This window comes from Setaria viridis, chromosome 6 (genome assembly GCF_005286985.2).
Source record: "Setaria viridis chromosome 6, Setaria_viridis_v4.0, whole genome shotgun sequence".
Lineage (NCBI taxonomy): Eukaryota > Viridiplantae > Streptophyta > Magnoliopsida > Poales > Poaceae > Setaria > Setaria viridis.
The window spans coordinates 28,320,677-28,339,565 of NC_048268.2; the positions used below are offsets into that span (position 1 = coordinate 28,320,677).

An 18,889-nucleotide genomic window follows, 5' to 3' on the forward strand; every position below is an offset into this window, starting at 1 on the left:
CGCCCGGCTAGTTGTCGGACCAGCCTCTGAAGGCAAAAGGGAGGCAGCCCCGTGATTAGTCGACAGCCCCGCCTTGGACGGCAGGACGATCGCCATCACTTGGAGTACCCCAGCAGCCTCCACATCAGCGTCCGGCTCGGAGGCTACAAGCATAGCCTTGACTTCATCCGTAGCTCCCACTTCCACCTCCGTCTCGGCTCTAGCTCGGCTTCGGGATTCAGCATGAGAGCCACCAACTCCGTCACCACCGCGGAAGTACTCTCCATGATGGGTTCAGCCTCTGGAAGCTCGGGGGCTGGCATTGCAGAAACGTTAAGCGATGTCAAGACATCATGCATAAAGGGCCACGATAAGAGATACCACACTTGGAGCGATTTCGGGCGCGGGCTGCTCCTCTGGTGGTGGAACTGTAGGCTCTAAGGCGAGCTTTGGGGCTGAGCGGCTACTGCCATCAGCTCCAGACTTTGGCCTTGGGCCCCCAATATCCATGCTGGCAGATCCTGAAACAAGACAAGTGTCAGAAACACACTACACAGCAACACCAAGTTAAAATCAGTACTCGGATACTTACTTGGTGGACCTCTTGATCTTGATGGACGGCCCAGCCCCCAGACACAGAGACTTCACGGTGGGCAACGACTTCTTCGGTGCGGCTCGTTGGGTCGCAGATAGATCCTTGCCAGCCGTAGTTGTCATCTTCACCCCTTGAGTAGTCTGCGTAGGGGTGGGGTTGGCCCTGCTGGCAGGAGACTTCTTGTCATCCTCCAACTCAACAACTTCCTCTATCGCAGGCAGCTTCTGCTACACAACTTCAGTAGTCGATTTCACTGCCTCCATCTCCACCTTGACTACCTGCAAATCGTCCATGTCAGAATCAAAGTTAGGCATGGTGATAAAGCAAACAACTTACAGGTACTCGATCCTCAGGATCTTGTCCGTTTTCAAATGTAATTACCGGAGTGGGACTTCATGGGTAGACAACTTCTTCGCCACCCGCTTGACAGTGACTGTGCGCGCCTTCTTCGGGGGCTGTGCCAATCCGACTTCCAGCTCGTCCTTAGCTTCATGATTGGACATCCCGGAAGACAACCCTGCCTTGTCAGAAAGACGAGGCTGGACGATGAATTTTTCAACAGCTTCTGATTCAGAGCTGCTAAAGGAGGACCAATCCTCCGAATCTTCCTTATCCTCTTCCTCCTCAATCGCCTTCTGCACGGCCGCAAGGGGCTGTGCACGTGGGGTGATGTTGGCTCCAGGTGGAGGAGGGTTGGAGCAGTACAAGTGGACTTCATCCTACAAACAAAAGACAAGTCAACTACTTAACAAAGTACAAAAAATTAGTACTCGAGGGCTGCAGGCCATGGGTACTTACAGGATTTGGCGGATTGGCGGCGTAGTGTTCTCGCACGATTGCCGGCATACGCCTGACGTGCTTGAAGATGCGTTTCAATCGTACCATCACTTCATCCGTGGACAAGTCTTCTGACGTCATCCGCGATGGGTCATTGGGACCCGAGTAGTCATACTCCCATGTGCAGCGCAGCTGCAGGGGTTGGACTCACCTCCTCATGAAGCTGAAGGCCACACCGATTCCGGTCATACCTTCCCTCTTAAGCGTGGCGATCTTTGCTATCAGCTCCAGCAGTTGGAAGCTGTCGGCAGTACTTGGCTCGTCCAACCAGTGGTTGTTCCATACTGGACGATGGCCGGTCACCTTAGGAAGATGGGGCTCGTGATTTCCAATGTAAAATGGAAGCCTACGAGTTCATAATCCAAGTATTGGGCCTTATTCTACTCCCGCAGTTGGATCCCTGCCCATCCGACTACTTCAGTATGATCCATTCGGGACTGGGGCTTCACTCTAAAAAACTTCCTAAATAATTGGAAGTGTGGCTAAATGCCAAGGAACACCTTCCAGAGATGCACGAAGATGGCGACGTGCAAAATTGAATTGGGATTGAGGTGGATTAGTTCCAGCTTGTAGTACCTCAAGAGCCCACGGAAAAAATCCGATGAGGGCAGCGCCACACCTTGTTCGACGAAGTGCGCGAAGATGACTGTCTCATTGGCGAAGCTCTCCATGGGCCATCGGTTGCCGTAGGCTTCCCTTCAGTAGGCGAAGTCCTGCTCTTGGAGAAGATCAGCATCCACCAGTGCTTGAATATCCGCCTCCTTCATGACGGACTTCTTCCACGTGCAGGCTTGATTTGGCGACGCCGTCTAGTCCATCTTGTTGTACTTTGGTGCCGGCAGCCGGATCTCTTTCTCCCTCTTGTTGGCATTCCACTTCTTGCTCTCTACCACCTTGTTGGAGGATGCCTTCTTCGGTCTCATTGCCACTAAGGTTTTCTTGCGCATGAGCTGGAGGGCTAGGCAGTGGGGGATGATGGCACTCAAAGCTCGGGAATGGCAAGCGGCGGCGCTAGGGTTACAGTGCGGGAGGTGAACGGGCGCAATGGCTCAGTGAAATGGAAGGGATGAGTTCCTCCGTTATTTATAACTGCGGCACAATTAACTGAGCGGCGAAAATTATGGGGAATATTCCGCTTTTTTAAACCATCAGTTATCGCTTGATGGTTTTCAAATTTTTTGAAACAGATAAAGTTACTGTTGGCGAATGGTCACTTTGACCAATGGTTGCCCCTTATACCCAAACTAGTCATGTAACGGCTCGGGGGCTGTGTGCCACGTGCCCATCAGCTAAAAAGTTTTTTCTTTTAGGTTTCAAGGTGAAAGAGAAGTAAAACTATAAGATTGACTCTCAGCCTAATTTTTCAATTCAATCTAAGACTCGGGGGCTACTCCATATGGAGTGCGATTTTCATCGCATTACATATAAAATTCAAGGTTGAAAATTCAAGACCAAGTTAAATCTTGAGGACATTCGAACCGCATGGCAGTACTTGAAAGCATTTGAAGACTGAGATCTGACGAGTACTCGAAGAGCACCACAAACTAGTTGGAGAAGCCCACAAAACTACTCGGAACTGCTATATTTGATTAAAAAGTACTCGGGGGCTTGTGGGCCATACATCTATGGGCCCACTAGGAGGTCTGGACAGTCATGCAATACGGGGTTGTACATCGAGATGTGTCAGACATGGAGACTACGGTGCAGAATGGCGTGATCTACATGGAGGACAAGAACTAGTCAAGGATTAGGAAACTACTAGTAGCAATTAGAGTAGGAGTCTCTAGTCGAATCCGACTAGTACTCTTGTAAAGCAACCGACCTGTAACCCTGCCCCCGGCAATATAAGGCGAGGGAGGGACCCTTCCAAATAACAGCAATCGATACAATCCAACCAACACACAGGACGTAGGGTATTACGCGACATAAGCGGCCCGAACCTGTCTAAATCGTGTGTTCAAGTTCACCATTGGGTTCCTAATTTTGGCAAGCTCCACACATAAAACACTACCTCGGGTACCCCCCTCGGTAAGTTGACGGGTCTAAACACCGACAGGAGGGTTGATTAATTAAACTTTTGGGTGGGGGTGGGTTGGCAGAAATTTATCAGCTGCTGCGGGTAGGGGCAGGGGAGGGACGGGTACAGCCCCATTAGCAGGCCTAGGGGATGGAAATCCTATGGCTTGCATCTCTGTTCTGCAAAGAAATCCTAGGTCTTTGGGTGCATATGGTAAGGAGGTGTTTGGATCCATGGACTAATTTTTAGTTCGGGTCACATCGGATGTTTGAATACCAATTAGAGTGAACTAATTATAAAACTAATTGCATAAGCCATAGCTAATTCGCAAGACGAATCTATTAATCCTAATTAATCCATCATTAACACATATTTACTGTAGCATCACATGGTCAAATCATGGACTAATTAGGCTTAGGTCCTGTTTGGTTCCTTTAGTCCATGGACTAAACTTTAGTCCCACCCCTATTTGGTTCCATGGACTAAAGTGGACTAAAGTCCACAAATGCTATTGAACAAAGACCCTTTTACCCTTCTTCCCTACCCCTAGTACTCCTGCGCCTGCACCTCCTGGCACCAAGCACTCCTTCTTCTGGTGCCAAATTTTCTAGCCGCCTCTTCCTCCACGCAGGCGGGCGGTGGGCGACGGACTGCTGCGCCCTGCCCACGCCGTCTCCGCGTGTTCTGAAGGGTTGGATGCCCTTGCCCTGCCAAAACCGGCGCCGCCTTCGCTGGGAACCGTTAGTTGTACGCTCCCGAAATCGATCTTCCGCTAGCAGGGCAGGCCGTCCTCCACCGAAGGATGCCTCCGCCGCCGCAGGAAGGAAGAGCGGCGGGTGGGAGGGTGGCGATGGGAGGGAGGACGGCGGGCGGCGACGGTGGCGGGGGCCGGGTGGGAGGCGGCGGAAGGGAGCCGTGTGGGAGGAAGGGATGGCGCCAACCGCGGCGCGCTTCCTTGATGGCGATGGGCGGAACGTGGCGGAAGGCGGCAGGAGGGAGCCGGGCGGGAGGCTAACGGGCGGGAGGGTGGGACGGTAATAAATGAGAGGGGTAGGGGTGTCCTGGACACCCTTTAGTCCACTTTAGTCCAGTTTTGTGGACTAGAGAACTAAAGTCTTTAGTCCTAACTTTAGTCCATCTGTTTGGGTGTTTAAGGACTAAAAAGTGCAAACTTTAGTCCAAACTTTAGTCCACCATGGGAACCAAACACCCCTTAATAGATTCGTCTCGCGAATTAGCCTTCATTTATACAATTGATTTTTGTAATTAACCTATATTTAATACTATTAATTAATATCTAAATATTCAATGCCACACCCTTAAGTTAAGTTATGGAAGTTGACTTGGACGACTATTCGACAGGATTCGATGGTTATATGCGTTTATCCTCGTGTCATGATTGGCGGCCGCGAGTTGGACAACTCCCCCCTCCAGCTGAGGAGAACACATGTGCAGAGCCTGCAGTACGGCTCGGGACGGGATTGAAGGAAAAACTTCGCAGGCGACTGTTAACCCGACCGATCGCGATCGGCGAGTCGAGCCGCATGCAGACGTGCCAGGCGAGGAGAGCGCATGTCGCACGAGTGATGACCCGCCATGTCTTCCCACTGTTTTGCCGCAACGAACTTTTTCTCAATCGCTCGATTATGCTACACGTCTGAAATTTTATGAGATGCCAACGGTGCAGTGCAGGCGATGCGTGCCGTTCGCTCGTCTTACCGTGGTCTCGGCCCGGGCTGTCCCGTGATGCCGTCCCTGGCTCCTCCCAGTGGATAGATAACTCGCCAGGCCGAACACACCACATGGGCGTCATCACGTAGGGCACGGGGACCGGGCTGTCCGTGCCCGATGCCCTCGCCGTCCGTTTGTGCCGCCGATCGATCGAGCCCATCTCGAGATGGGTGGAGCTCGTTCAATGCACCCTGTTCATGCGGGTCCACCGGGTGGTAAGAAGAAGATGGCAGCAGGAGGCTGGCAACGGTGCCATATCTTTCACCGTTTCGCCTTGAACCCTCCTCTCTCCTTGATGAGCGTACCAGCAAGACATGGTTAAAAGGAGAACCGGCCCAGCACGTTCACAGCCTCGCAGAAACAGGAGAAGTGAAGGTCAAGGACTGAAGGGGAAGGGGAAGGGGAAGGGAGTGAGAAGAAGCCGCAGCAGACAGGCTTGACAGGTGACAACCGGGCCGCGACCAGTAACGGCGAAAGGCAGGCCCACCCACTCTGGGTCCTGATTTCACACACGGGGGGAATACGATGCGGTCGGCCGCGCACCTTCCGGCCGGCAGCCGTGGTCACACCCGTCTCTCCGGGTCGATCTACTGACAGACGCGGGCACTACCGTCATTGAGCATCTTCCTCGTTTGACTCCGTTGGCAAATAGATTTCTTTCATATTGAGGTCCGTTTGTTCCCTGTAAGCTCCTAAAATTCCTATCACATGGAATATTTAGATATTAATTAGAAGTATTAAATATAAATTAATTACAGAACCAATTGCACAGATGGAGGGTAATTTACGAGATGAATCTATTAAGCCTAATTAGTCCATGATTTGACAATGTGGTACTACAGTAAACATGTGCTAATGATGGATTAATTAGGCTTAATAGATTAATCTCGAAAAGTAGCCTCCATCTGTGTAATTAGTTTTATAATTAGCTCATGTTTAGTCCTCCTAATTAGCCTCCGAATATTCAATGTGATATGAATTTTAGTCTGGACTAAAGATCCAAACAGCCCCTGAGTTTCTCATTCCAACATACTATCCATTTCACACTCTCTCTCATTCCAACAGACTATCTATTTTTACTCTACAAATCCCAACAGTTAGGTTCCTCTCTACAAATATACACTTTCCATCCACTCCAACAGCCTCTCCATTTCATACTACAGCAGTTTCTCCATTTTGCACTCTCCATTCTACCAATTACTGCACGTGAGATCTACAATTTGGCACGACAAATTGGCTTGCCAAAGGCTTGCTAAATTTGGTAAGTGTGAGGAGAAATGTGGCAAGTCGGATGGGATGAAGAGTCAGATAGCAGCTCTATTGAACAACGATCTCACTTGCTAAATTTTAGCTCGGCAGGTTGGATAGCAATTTGCTCGGCAAGCCCAACGCTTACCTCGACTGTCACTGTTACGTACTACTGGTACTTGGTAGGAGTACAAGTGTACAACTTTTAGTTCACGCACTGTAGTGTGCCGCCTGTGCCTGCGCTCATTTGCAGGCCACAGGCAACGCCTCCCGTCCCCCGAGCTTGGAGACCGTCGGATGGAGAGCCTACGGCCGAGATGAACCAAAGCGGTGTTGCTTCTAGAACTGAAGGCATAAAAATGTCACGTGCGGTGCGGTTAACCTACCCACCCGGTCAAACCAACGAAGCATCGCCCGCTCGCTCTCACGCACTCCCGGAGGAGGAGCCGGGTCAGAGCCCCCCGCCCGCCGGATATTCTCTACTCCTCCCATCCCACCTCGCTCCACTCGACCCGCGGGCCCCACGGCATCGCGCCCTCCGCCACCGCCTTGCCTACCCGCGTGCGCTGCACCCCAAGGCTGAACAGCGGGGGCACGTCTTCCCGGGGCCCACCTGGCCGTGACCCGCGGCGGGCGTGCCGCGCGTGGGAACGGAACGGGGCTACGTTTATTATTTTTTTTGGCCGTTGCGGGATGGGAATGGGAAGGCGGTGGTGGACTGGTGGCCAAGGGCGGGTGAGCTGGATCCAGCTGCGACGGCGGCGACTTTTGTCGCCGGGCGTGGTGATGATTACGCTACGCCGGCCCGGGCGCGTCCCGCCTTTCCCTTTCGTCGTGCGGGCATTTTTGCGTTTCTTTTCTTTTCTTTTAATTAAATAAAAATGGATTTTTACGTTTTTGCCCGAGCGCATCCGTCCGGCGGGCGGCCAGGCGGGATCTACAGCGCCGCACGACTCTGCTGGCATGCTGTGGTGAGGCCGTGGTGGCTCGAATTTGGTAGAGGTAACGGCCAATGACTTCGTTGGAACGCCGGATGATGCGTAGAAGATCTCTCGCCTTGCCCTTCTCCGATCAAAAAATCAAAAAGAGAGGACAAAAAGGCAAAGGAAGATAAGATAATCCGGCTGCTTAATGCCGGCGTGAGGTTAAGGTGATCGTGCCACGCCACTAACTCGTGCACTAGGGTTTCTTCTCAATTAACAATGCTCGTCGTCATTGCGTGATATCGTCATCTGTATCGGGTGCCATTCGATCACGATACTACGAGTCGGCTGTTCGGATCTTAGTCCGGACTAAAATTTCTGTCATATCGAATATTCGAAGGCTAATTAGGATCATTAAATATAAGCTAATTATAAAACTAATTATATAAAAGGAGGTTAATTCACGATACGAATCTATTAAACCTAATTAATCCATCATAGCACATGTTTACTGTAGCATCACATTGTCAAAATCATGGACTAATTAGGTTTAATACATTCGTCTCGCAAATTAGTCTCTATATGTGCAATTAGTTTTATAATTAATCTATATTTAATACTAGTATCTTAAATCTCCCCTTTTGATTTTCTTTTCTAGCTTTCTTTTCTTTTTTTAAAATGGAACTCCCCTTTGGCAGTTGTCATCGAAGGTGCGGGCAGAGAGCAACATTTGCTGCTTCCAGTGTGGCAGTGTGTCAGCGGGACTAAATCCAAGGAGAGAGCTGAACCTCAATTCTTCTTCCCTACAAAAAAAAAATCATCAACTTTTCATAACATCCGTCAATTTTCAACATCGGCAGTCGTAGCAGTGCTACGACTTACTGTCTTTTTTTCATCTACACTGAAATCAGCGAGGGGGCTATTCAATTTTTCATTTACTGCCTTTTACTTTCTACGTTCCAAGTTATATACTCGTTCCGTTCCAAATTATAGGTCGTTTTGGTTTTATTAGATTCATTCATAGATTTTGCTATGCACTTAGATACACCATATGTATAGATGCATACTAATATCTATAAATCTAGAAAAGTCAAAACAACCTATAATTTGGGACGGAGGGAGTACCTTATCTAGTTTTGTTCTAAATTAAATTTAATATAACTTTGATCAATTTTATAGAAAAAACCATCAACTTCTCCAACATCAAATTAGTTTCAAAAAATCTACCATGGAATATGTTTTAATAGGGGCATAGAGCATTTATTTGGCATTATAAATCTTAATATATTTTTTTATAAACTTGGTTGAACTTAGACATATTTGATCTAGGACAAAGCTAGATTAATTATAATATGAAATGAGGGACTAAACGATCTCTTTTTCATCATTGAGCTCTCTCAACCCCATCCCTCCAAGGTGTTGTCACCCTTACAAGTCAAGACTCAAGAGACAAGGTCTTGCTCGGCCACCACAGAAAAGAATCCATCGTATACCACTCCTCACAATGTTCGTTCTGCAATGAGAAGCTTCCCATTTTGTTGGCTTGTTATGTGGTTAAGCGCTTGTTATGGTAAGGCGACCCAAGGTCAGGGCGCCGCTATAACTCGGTTATGTCAGTCTTGTTGTATCATAGTACTTCACTCCGTCACCCTTGTTGTATCATAGTAGTTCGCTTCGTCAGCCTTGTTGTATCATATACTTTGCTCTCTCACTATAAGTCGGTTATGTCAGCATAGTACTTCACTCTATCAGCCTTGTTGTATCATAGTAGTTCACTTCATCAGCCTTGCTGTATCATAGTACTTTTCTCTCTCAGCTCAAGTAGATGCACCACAACCTATCACTTTGTTAGTCGAACTATGTCACGCCTCATTTTCATCTATCTTTGACACTACTTGTCGTCATATATCATCACATGTGTACAAAACCTCGTCCACAAGTTATCTCCCACTACCGTGACAAGAGACACATTGCTATGATGTGACACCAATCGTTGCTACCACCAGCGTCAACTATATTTCTCCGCCCTAATGATTTTGATAATATTCCACCCAAAAACTTAACCTATCTGAAAATGATGAGGAAGCTCTATCACACAAAAAAGATCACCCAGTAAATGGGCACAAAAGCTGAATGATGGGGAAGTTGAAATGTCGAGTGAGTGGTAATTGAAATGTGAGTTTTATGGTCTAATGCTAGTACTGTTGCCACATAACTCTCATTTTTTTCTAATGCAGGGATACACACACTTGCGATGTCTCTTTCTATAAATTATCACATGAAAGCACTAGGGTGTTCCATTGTTGCTTATGGGGCCCATTATAGAGTACTCATTGTTTTCGTGAGGTTGGTTTGTTCAACCTTTCCTTTTTATTTTCCATTTAACACCCCCTCTTGAATCGATGGAAGATGGAGATATGTTCGAGTTTGTTGAAATGGAGTTAAGATCACCGGAGTCCATGACTAGCAAGCGGGCGAGGGAGAGAGTTCCTCTTACTTACTTCCCTAGACCTACATGAAAGGCACCAAACACTAAACCGGGGAAGACTTGTTCGCAGGCATGGCATCCTCATCCCATCCTTCTCTCTCTTTAGATACAGATCTGAGGATGAGACATGAACTTCAAACTAGGGCATAGGCAAGGTGATCGGAGTTCCATCAATCGGCTAGGTAAAATTGTCAATTTATTTTTCACAAAGTAGTTCTTTCCTCGGAAAGATCTTGTTAGCGCTATTTTATCCCCATATTTTTGCTTGCTGGAAGTAAAGACACAAGGATTAGTAGAAGTTGCAGAAAAGAAGTGAAAATGGAAACGAGGATAAGGAAGAGGGCTTCAAATCTAAGGGTGTCCATGACTTAAGGCCTTCCCACCCTTTTCTAGCCATGGCCATGACCCCGAGCATGGCCTTCTCACCAAGACCAAGCTGCCATGTATGTCGATGAGGTTAGTGGCGGATTCAATCAGGGAGGGAGGGGGCTGACCTCTCCTCTTCCCTTCTCCGTGTCCCCATGTTTCTTCTTTTATTGCCAATTATTTACCCTCATCCTCTCTATTCTCTCCATCAATACATCGGCTATAGGAAGGGAGGGGGCTGGGAACCCTCCTGATACAGGTGGATGCAACCATGAACTATAGGGTGGGGGAGGGGTGATGTCTTCTTCTTCATCTTCCGCGACCTGCCCCCCTCCCTCTTTTCTTCTTCTCCCTTCACCTTCTCCTTCCCTAGCTCTCCCTTGGTTCCAATGAGGCATGGGTGCAGGGGGAGGGTTGGAACCCCCAACCCCTTACTGAATCCGCTACTGTGGAGGATGCCATCTTGGAGTCAATCATCGCGACTCATTAGTAAGCACATTTACATATCGGTTATAGTGGCCTGTCTGGATTGCACATGGATGTTCACTGCAAATTTGTTTAGTTTAGTTATTTAAACATGTAGAGTTTACTTCTTTTTTTTCATTTTCAAGTACCTCAACCTTTCTCACATTTTTCTTTTGAATTAGTTTGTTGATCTAGATATTACCTTTTTGAAGCTTGTTTCTACCCTTCAGCTGTTCTAGATATATGTCACTTATGACAACGTTAGAGGTGTCACAACTATTTTTCTCTTGAATTTATTATCCTAGACGACTCTAGACTAGAGCTTTGTATGGTACTTAGTTATTACATACACTTCGAGATAATTTTGTGGTTACTCACAATTGATAAAAACCTTCGTGGTTTACAAGATTGTTGAAATGCAAACATTTCCATCCACCTCCTTTGATTTATTTTCAAATTGTAATAGGTTCACAAGATTTATCATATGTTTTCTTTATGAACTAGAATCTTCAAATGTTGCTCACATATGGCAAATCACTGGTAGTGATCTCCCGACGAATTGTTTCTAATTAAAGTTGATTGCAGAATTTGTTTACCTAGAGATAACTTTTTAATCATAGAACTTGACTTGTTATAGACAAAAGATACTTAATTCGTAATTATGTTTTTGCAAAACCTTTGGAAATAACATTTGGGTTATAGCTGGGAACTCAACCCCAAAACAAAAATATAGCGTGATAGTTCGGTTGTTGTCAGGATAGACACAGGTGTTTTAATTCCCAAAGTCAAAGCTCATCCACCTTACTTTCATGCAAAATGTAAAAATTGTTGCAGCTCCAAACTAAACAACTCCATTTACTAATTGGGACTGTCAATACCTCAAACGTTTGAGATTTAGCTATCTCTCAACCACTTTTTTTTTGCCGTCCGATTGGAAATCAATAGCTCAGATTCGTTTCTCTCTCCCCTCCTCTTATCTTCTTCCCCCGATGCCCCCCGACGCCGCCTCCGTCTCCCCCTGACGTCGCCTCCATCTCCCCCGAGCTCCCCCGCCGCTCCCACCCCGGCCGAGCTCCGACGGCCTTCGCCACTTCCGCCGCCGCCGACGCTAATCTCTTGGAGCTCAACACCCCCACCACCTCCACCATCCACTGGAGGTCCCCCGCTACCCGGCTCCGGCGGCGCCCATGCCACCGTCTCTTCCGCTTCCACTGCCGGCCGACGAGCCGTCCTCGGAGCTTCCTCTACACCCGGAGACGGAGGTAAACCACCAACCCCGAACCCCAGAACCTGACGCCGAATCCCCAATGGCTCAGCTAAAAGTGATTGAGACAAGCTCAAAAATCAAGCATCTAAGGTCTAGCAAATCTCTTACTAATTTTCCAAAACTTTGAGGCCCTTTCTCGAAAACACCCACCCTCCTTCCATTCCGTTAAAAAAACTTCCCCGTTCAGGTCGCGTTTTCCTTCCCTCCCCCCTAATAAGACCAAATCCCTCCCCGTCCTCTCCCTCGCCCACCCCCCATTATTCTCTCCCCAAATCTGACCCTCCCCTCGTGCGAGGTCTCCTCACCCGACGCGACGCGATACGCACCAGCACCACACGAGCCGGGCGCCTTCTATCTAGGGTTAGGGTTCCGCGGCGGCGGCGGCGGCCATGGAGGACGCGGCGGCAGCGGCCCTGGCGGCGGCGAGGGGGCGGTGGACGCAGTGGGAGGAGGTGGTGGTGTCCAACGACCGGGGCCGGCGCCTCGTGCACTACTACCTCCGCGGCGAGGGGGACGCGAAGGAGCTGGCGGTGGTGGGGCGGGAGCGGAGCCCGCGGCACATGTCGTACGCCGTGCAGGGGCGGTTCCTCCGCGCGCTCGCGGCAGCCGCGGGAGCGGTCGCGGTGGCACCGTCGCCGTCACGGTCGCCCTCGGCGGCTGGGGCGGGGGCGGACGGAGGCGCCCCGAGGAGGTGGCGGTCCAGGCGGGAGGTCGTGGACTGGCTGTCCTCCCTCGTTTCCGGTAATATTTCTGCGCCCTGGTTGTGTTTTTGGGCGATTTGGTGTTGGATTTAGATGATTCTGTCTGGGTCTCTCCTGTTTTTTGCTCGATTTGGTCCTACGGAAGGTAGGAGGCTTTGCTTGTTGCGTTCTGGGTTGAATTTTCGCGTGTTTTTTGTTCGGATTTCAGGCGCACAGACGCGGTTCCTTGTGTTTCTGCCCCGCTTCTGCGCCTGTTTGGATGCGTTCTGGGCCGAGTGCCGTGAATGATGAGATTTTTGGGGATTAAGGATTTCGTCGGCCGATTTACGTGCTTGGTTTGTTTGAGGCCCACGTCTAGGACTCCTTGGCTCACCGTCCTTTGATTTGTCCGTTTGGATTTGGGCGCGTATCTGGTTTCTGCGCCTCTACAATTTCCCCCCTGTAATCTGCGTCTCTCCTGCATATTTTGCTCGTTCTGCGCGATGTAGGTGCAACGGTTTGTAATCTCTGATGCGCTGAGCGGATCTCCTGTTTATGCGACGCGACATCTGTACGAGATTAGATGAACGCGGATGGTTTACTTCCATTTCCTGCTGCGGCTGGCTGATTTGGGCAATAAAAACCCGTCATCTTCGTATTTTTGCTGTTGGGTGATTCTGGAATAGCCGTGGCTAGGCAACACAGATGCTTTACTTCCATTTCCTGCTGTGCCTAGCCTTATTTGGCAGGAAGAGCTGTCTTGTTCCTCGTATTTTTCCATTTGGCCGTTGGGGATTCTGGAATAGCGGCGGCTAGGGAACACGGATGCTTTACTTCCATTTCCTGCTGTGTCTCGCTTTATTTGGCAAGAAGAGCCGTCTTCTTCCTTGTACTCTTTCCATTTTGCTGTTGTGGGATTCGGAAATAGCAGCTTGCTCGCGTCTCTTTTATTTTTCTTAGTTGCAATTCTTTGTCTTGTTTAATTCGATTCTTCTAGCTTTATATGGAAAAGGGAAGATCCATTCAATTTGTGTACTCCTCACCCCTCAGCAATCTTTTTTGTTTCATCAAGCTTGCTTGGCTACCAAGGTGTAGTGCGTTTTAGCCATCTCAGAAATACGTTGTTTTCTTCTTGAATAGACCATTACAGTATATCTTTTCATCTCATAGTATTGGGATTTCTGTGTTCCCTTAGCTATCGGTTAAGTTTCTGTTTAGTTGAATCGGTTTTGGGTTGCTTTTTGGTTCTTCTAGAAGTGACTGTAATCTCGCCCGGTTTGTTCAGTAATAATTTGGTTGCATGCGAAACTCATGCCTTCTCCTTTTCCATAGGATTATGGAGAATACAGGTGTGACCCAGTGGAAGCAGCTGCTGGCTTCCTTTGGGCCAATTGCTTAAGCTTGGCATTTGGGAATAGAGATAAACGAAGCAGCAGCATGAATGTAAACTCAATCAGGTGCTGTTTTGATCTTCCCTTGTATAGCCTTCCCTGACCCCTCTATGGAACTAATCCACAATTCCATATAACGTGTACTTTCACACACTGGATGTTCCTGCAAAAAATTCCCTCCATTTCTTTGAAAAGCAACAAATTCTAGTGAAAATGATTCGTGTGGCTTTGGGCTCAATGTTTTAATGGAATGAAATGGTGAAACATATCTTGCAGAATTTATACATGACATACGATAGGGGTTCTCCCTAATTAGAAGTTACTCGCAAGTTATGCTTTCCATCTTCTGTCCTGTTTGCTGTGGTGATTTGTGCTTTCATCGCTTTTTCCCTTTTCCATTCCATTCCCTTTTGTTCTTTGTTTTGTTTGCTGTGCTGCCTTCATCTTGGTTTAGAGTTTTTTACTTCATTACATGAAGGTTTCAATTAAAGGCTTTCTTGGTCGTTTTCTTATTGTGAAAATGCTGCATTTGCAGGTTGCAATTATGGTTACTCATCAGCTAATAGGTGGAATGGAAATTCATACGACGACAATGACATTAACTGCACTCAGGTTACTTATTCAAAGGTACAGTAATGTTTTGGTTCTTGCCTTTCTTATTCCTCTCATAATTCTTAATTCACCTTCTAATGCATTTTCTTTTACGCCTCTTCAGGATGTTTCTTCTAGGGAAATTTCGAAAGATTTCACATGGTTGGGTTCTGCATGGCATTGCCAACAACATTTGAAGCACTACAAATCTTTCTGCCGAAGGGGAATTACTATCTCGGTATGCCCACTCAATGATCACTTTCATGATCTTTCTTTACCAGTATGTGCACCTCTGCTCCTTGCTCATTTTCAAGTACAATAGTTACATTTCTAACACCATACCTAAAAGGCAGGCATAAAACTGAACCCCAGAAAAAAATGCCAGTTCTGAACTTATGGGCAATTTCATGAGAAAGAAGTGGGTAGATTTTGTTGAAGATAAGCTTCTTTTACATTGTGACAAATCATTTTTATTCTTTTACCATTACTACTTTGAGATGATATTAAGGAACGTTTTGTCATCATAGAAAGTTGAAAGTAGGTGGAGGTTAAGTGCCAATATTTTCTCATGTAGCTTAAACATTTTAAGGTTGAACCATAGTTGATATATTCCTGCTATGCTTATAGGTGCATAGTTTTGTATACATCATGAGTGAAGAGATGAAGAGACTTATTGCTTATGTGGAAGATCTCTACGAGGATACAAATTCATACAACATGGTCAAGGTGCGATGGTTTGACAAAGCTGATGAGGTTGGTGTTCCGTTGCCCATGGATGTCGATGACAGAGAGATTTTCTTTTCTCTTGGTCGTCAAGATCTCAATGTAGAATGCATTGATGGATTGGCTGCAGTCCTGAGTGCTCAGCACTACGAGAAGTTCAAGAGTGGTACCAGATACAGCTTGTGGCAACCTTACTTTTGCCGCCGGCAGATAGATGATGATGAAGTCAAGCCTTTTGACGTTACACAACTTCAAGGCTACTGGAGCCAGGGAGTACTGAGGACCATGTTCAATGCAACTTCCTCTCTGAAGGTGCGTTTCAAGGTCCCTAAATTTGGACCCAGCTCAGATGGAGGGCTGAAGAGGAAGCGCGATGCATTCAATGATGACGCTAATCCACAAAAGTTCCTTGGTTCTGGTGCTTCTGCATCTAGTTTTTTGGGTGACAAATACTTGTACCCTGGATGCCAAGTGGAAGTTCTATCACAGGATAGTGGTATAAGGGGATGTTGGTTTAGATGTTCGATCCTGAAGAGGCATAATGATAAAATCAAGGTGCGCTACCTAGAACTCCAGGATGCTGACGAAACTGGAAACTTGGAGGTGTGTTAAGTTCAATTTTTATAATTTTGTTTACCTTTGCTCACGTTAATGGGCTTTCTAACTGAACTTTGATCTGATTTGTATGCTGCAGGAGTGGGTTATGCTGACTAGGGTTGCTAAACCTGATCAACTGGGAATACGTTTCCTTGGAAGGCCAATGGTTCGCCCACAACATGTGGGAGAAAGCAAGGCCTCTTGCTTTAATGTTGGAGCCATTGTTGATGCGTGGTGGCATGGTGGTTGGTGGGAGGGAATTGTGTTGCGGCAGGGAGATAGTGGGCATCTACAAGTTTATTTTCCTGGTAACTTCACTCCCAGCAATTTTGGGCATGCTTTTATGATGCGTGAACATTAGTAGCACAATGTTAGCATATCGAAGCCCAGTAGCTTACATTCTTTTTATGTTATGTATCACAGGAGAAAAGCGAGTAGCTGAATTTCTTGAAGATGAGCTGAGGCATTCCCTTGAGTGGGTTGGTAACAAATGGAATCCTTTGAAGGAAAGAAAAGATATCGCAAACAAACTGACCTCCGCCACAGGCACTGGAAGTGAAGATTTGAATCGGAAACAAATTCCATTAGATGTCAATATGTCTCCAAAACCAGAACCACAATTGGAGGAGGGCCTTCGATTTGATGAGAGGCGTGATGAAAAATCTTCTGTCAGCAAGATCTCACGTGATAATAAACGTGTCTTTGCTGACCTTACAAATGTTTTGAAGCTTGATAACTTGAGGTGGAGGCCAAGGAAGCGCAGTAGAAGATCTGGTTCAAGAAGGCAGTCGGACACTAGCAGTGGAAGCAGCAGCGGAGACATGGGCTCATCCAGCCCCAGTGGAAGTTCTGGTCAGCTGAATTCAGTGCCTGATGAGGAGGCGTGCAAGAGCAGTGGAGAGCAGTGTTTTATGGGTGTGCCTGTGCAGGTTCCCAATCTTGTGATGTCCAGATGAAACCCAACTCACACCGCTTGAAGGCTAACATGCTATCTTCTTCCTTTCTGGAGTTACACCAGCCTCGGTGAGATGTGGTTTTGTGCATCCCCAGGTTACTTTGCCACCCGGATAAGGTTTCGGGAGTTTTGAAGGCTCATCCGTTCTGAGCAGTTAGATGTGAAGATGTCACCAAGGACCAGTATACAGTTTGTATGTATGACTGACCTAGATAAGTTTTACCTGTTCTCTATAACATTCTAGGGGTGATAGGAGCTTTGTTAACGTCATGTTCAAAGTAGGGGAAGAATGGCTGAGTTTTGATTCCAGTTTTTAGAGCTTTTGTTTTTTTTGACAATCCTAGCCTTTTGCTGTTAAATTTGTTCATCCTGTAGCTGTGGTGCTTCTCACATAACGTTATCATTCTGAATCCTCTACTGTACTGAAAGAAATATCACAAAATAGTTAAGTTGTTTTCAGGTTTTGCCCCTCTTGGTACTTGTTGAATTCTGTTATCACGTTGCAGTGGACTTCATTGTGCCTGATTCTATCTGCGCAACGGAATGGTTGTGAAATGTCAATGTGCGGTGTAGCAGCAAGTGGCTGAGCTACCGCTGGAAAAAGAATCAAATCCTGCTCTGAATGTATGGCAACGGTAGGTTTGACAGGTTTAGCTTTGCTGACGATGTTGGCAGCCTTCTCTACTGCCGCCGACGCCACTCTCGTCGCGACACCTCCGACGGTCAAATTTGCACTTCTCCCGCCGTGCTAATTTGCTAATCCGTGTGTCCACATCGCGTTTCCAAGATTCCGATCGCGCTGTACGATTATGGTATGCGCAAGAGTCCACGTTGAGAGAGCCCGTGTCCGAAGCATCGTCACAAGGCGGGCGCCGGCGCCGGGCAGGAGGAAAGGCGAAAGGTGCCAGGAAAAGGACCGGCGCCATGCCCATACGTGCAAGGCAGCCAGGGAGCCTGCGTGGTTGGGCCAGAATCTGATTCCGGCGACCTCGGTGATGCCTTGACAAAGCTCAAAAGATAGGTATCAGTCCAAATCAAATCCCCTTAGCCCCAGCTGCGTGCCCACTTGCCCTTTGCCCTTGCAAACAAACCTCTCTTTGGGGCGGCTTCTTCAGGACCACCTCCTTCGCCGGCGAGGCCACAGATCTACCGGCGCCGCTGGCCGTGGTCGAGCAGGAGAAGGGAGATTAATTGATGAGCGGCAAGGTAACCACCATGACGGCCAACGCTCTGCGCCACCATGATCGTGCTTGCTGGAGGTGCTGAGACTTGACTGACGACTGGTGTTTGTGATGTGGGGGTGCAGTTCTACTGCATGACGGTGAGGATGAACATCGACTGCAACGGGTGCTACCAGAGGATCAGGAGGGCGCTCCTCAACATGCAAGGTTTTATACTAAACGCTTCAGCTTGATCCGAAATTCAGAAAGTAACGTTACTGATGCTGTTCTGATGGCTTTTGGCTTGATTGGAAGACCTGGAGAGCCACATGATCGACCGGAAGCAGCACCGGGTGAGCGTCTGCGGCGCCTTCGTGCCGCAGGACGTGGCCATCAAGCTCCGCAAGAGGACCAACCGCCGCGTCGAGATACTGGAGGTCAAGGAGGTGGACACCGGAGGCGGCGGAGACCCGCCAGCGGAGGGCGGCGGCGGCCAGCAGCCTTGAAGTAGTGGCCGCGGCGCAGGACACAGCCTTCCCGAGTCGTCCTGCTTGCTTTCAGGTCCCATGCCCGGGAGCTCATGCTGGGTTGCTGTTGCTGAACGGGTAACCTAGAGAGAAATGATCTTTAGGCTTCACTACTTGCAGTTGGAACGCTGTAAGCACACAAAGTTGGCTAATGTAAGCATTGCCATATGCCGTAGGTGCACTCTTCGAAACAGATACCATTGTCCTTGGATGCGCGCTTGAGCCCTTGACCTGACACGGTGCGGTAGGGACTGTTTCGCCTGATCTGAATATCTGACGACGATGTTCACGAGCTCTACTCGCCGCAAGCTCGGTGGTTCACTGTCCCTTTTCATTGGTCATGCCACCG

General features: G+C 48.0%; 2 protein-coding genes across 2 annotated transcripts; both read left to right on the plus strand.

Annotated features, from left to right (window-relative positions):
• The first annotated feature begins 12,147 nt into the window (after positions 1-12,147).
• LOC117861255 (uncharacterized) lies at positions 12,148-17,312 on the plus strand. Its single transcript, XM_034744788.2, has 6 exons — positions 12,148-12,657; positions 14,523-14,614; positions 14,703-14,816; positions 15,206-15,904; positions 15,996-16,206; positions 16,322-17,312. The coding sequence occupies exons 1-6, from the start codon at positions 12,306-12,308 to the stop codon at positions 16,852-16,854; spliced, it is 2,001 nt and encodes a 666-aa protein (XP_034600679.1). The 5' UTR covers positions 12,148-12,305; the 3' UTR covers positions 16,855-17,312.
• A 151-nt stretch (positions 17,313-17,463) lies between these two features.
• Positions 17,464-18,751, plus strand: LOC117861259 (heavy metal-associated isoprenylated plant protein 26). The gene is made up of 3 exons (XM_034744791.2): positions 17,464-18,059; positions 18,160-18,241; positions 18,329-18,751. The coding sequence occupies exons 1-3, from the start codon at positions 18,048-18,050 to the stop codon at positions 18,517-18,519; spliced, it is 285 nt and encodes a 94-aa protein (XP_034600682.1). The 5' UTR covers positions 17,464-18,047; the 3' UTR covers positions 18,520-18,751.
• The last annotated feature ends 138 nt before the right edge of the window (positions 18,752-18,889 follow it).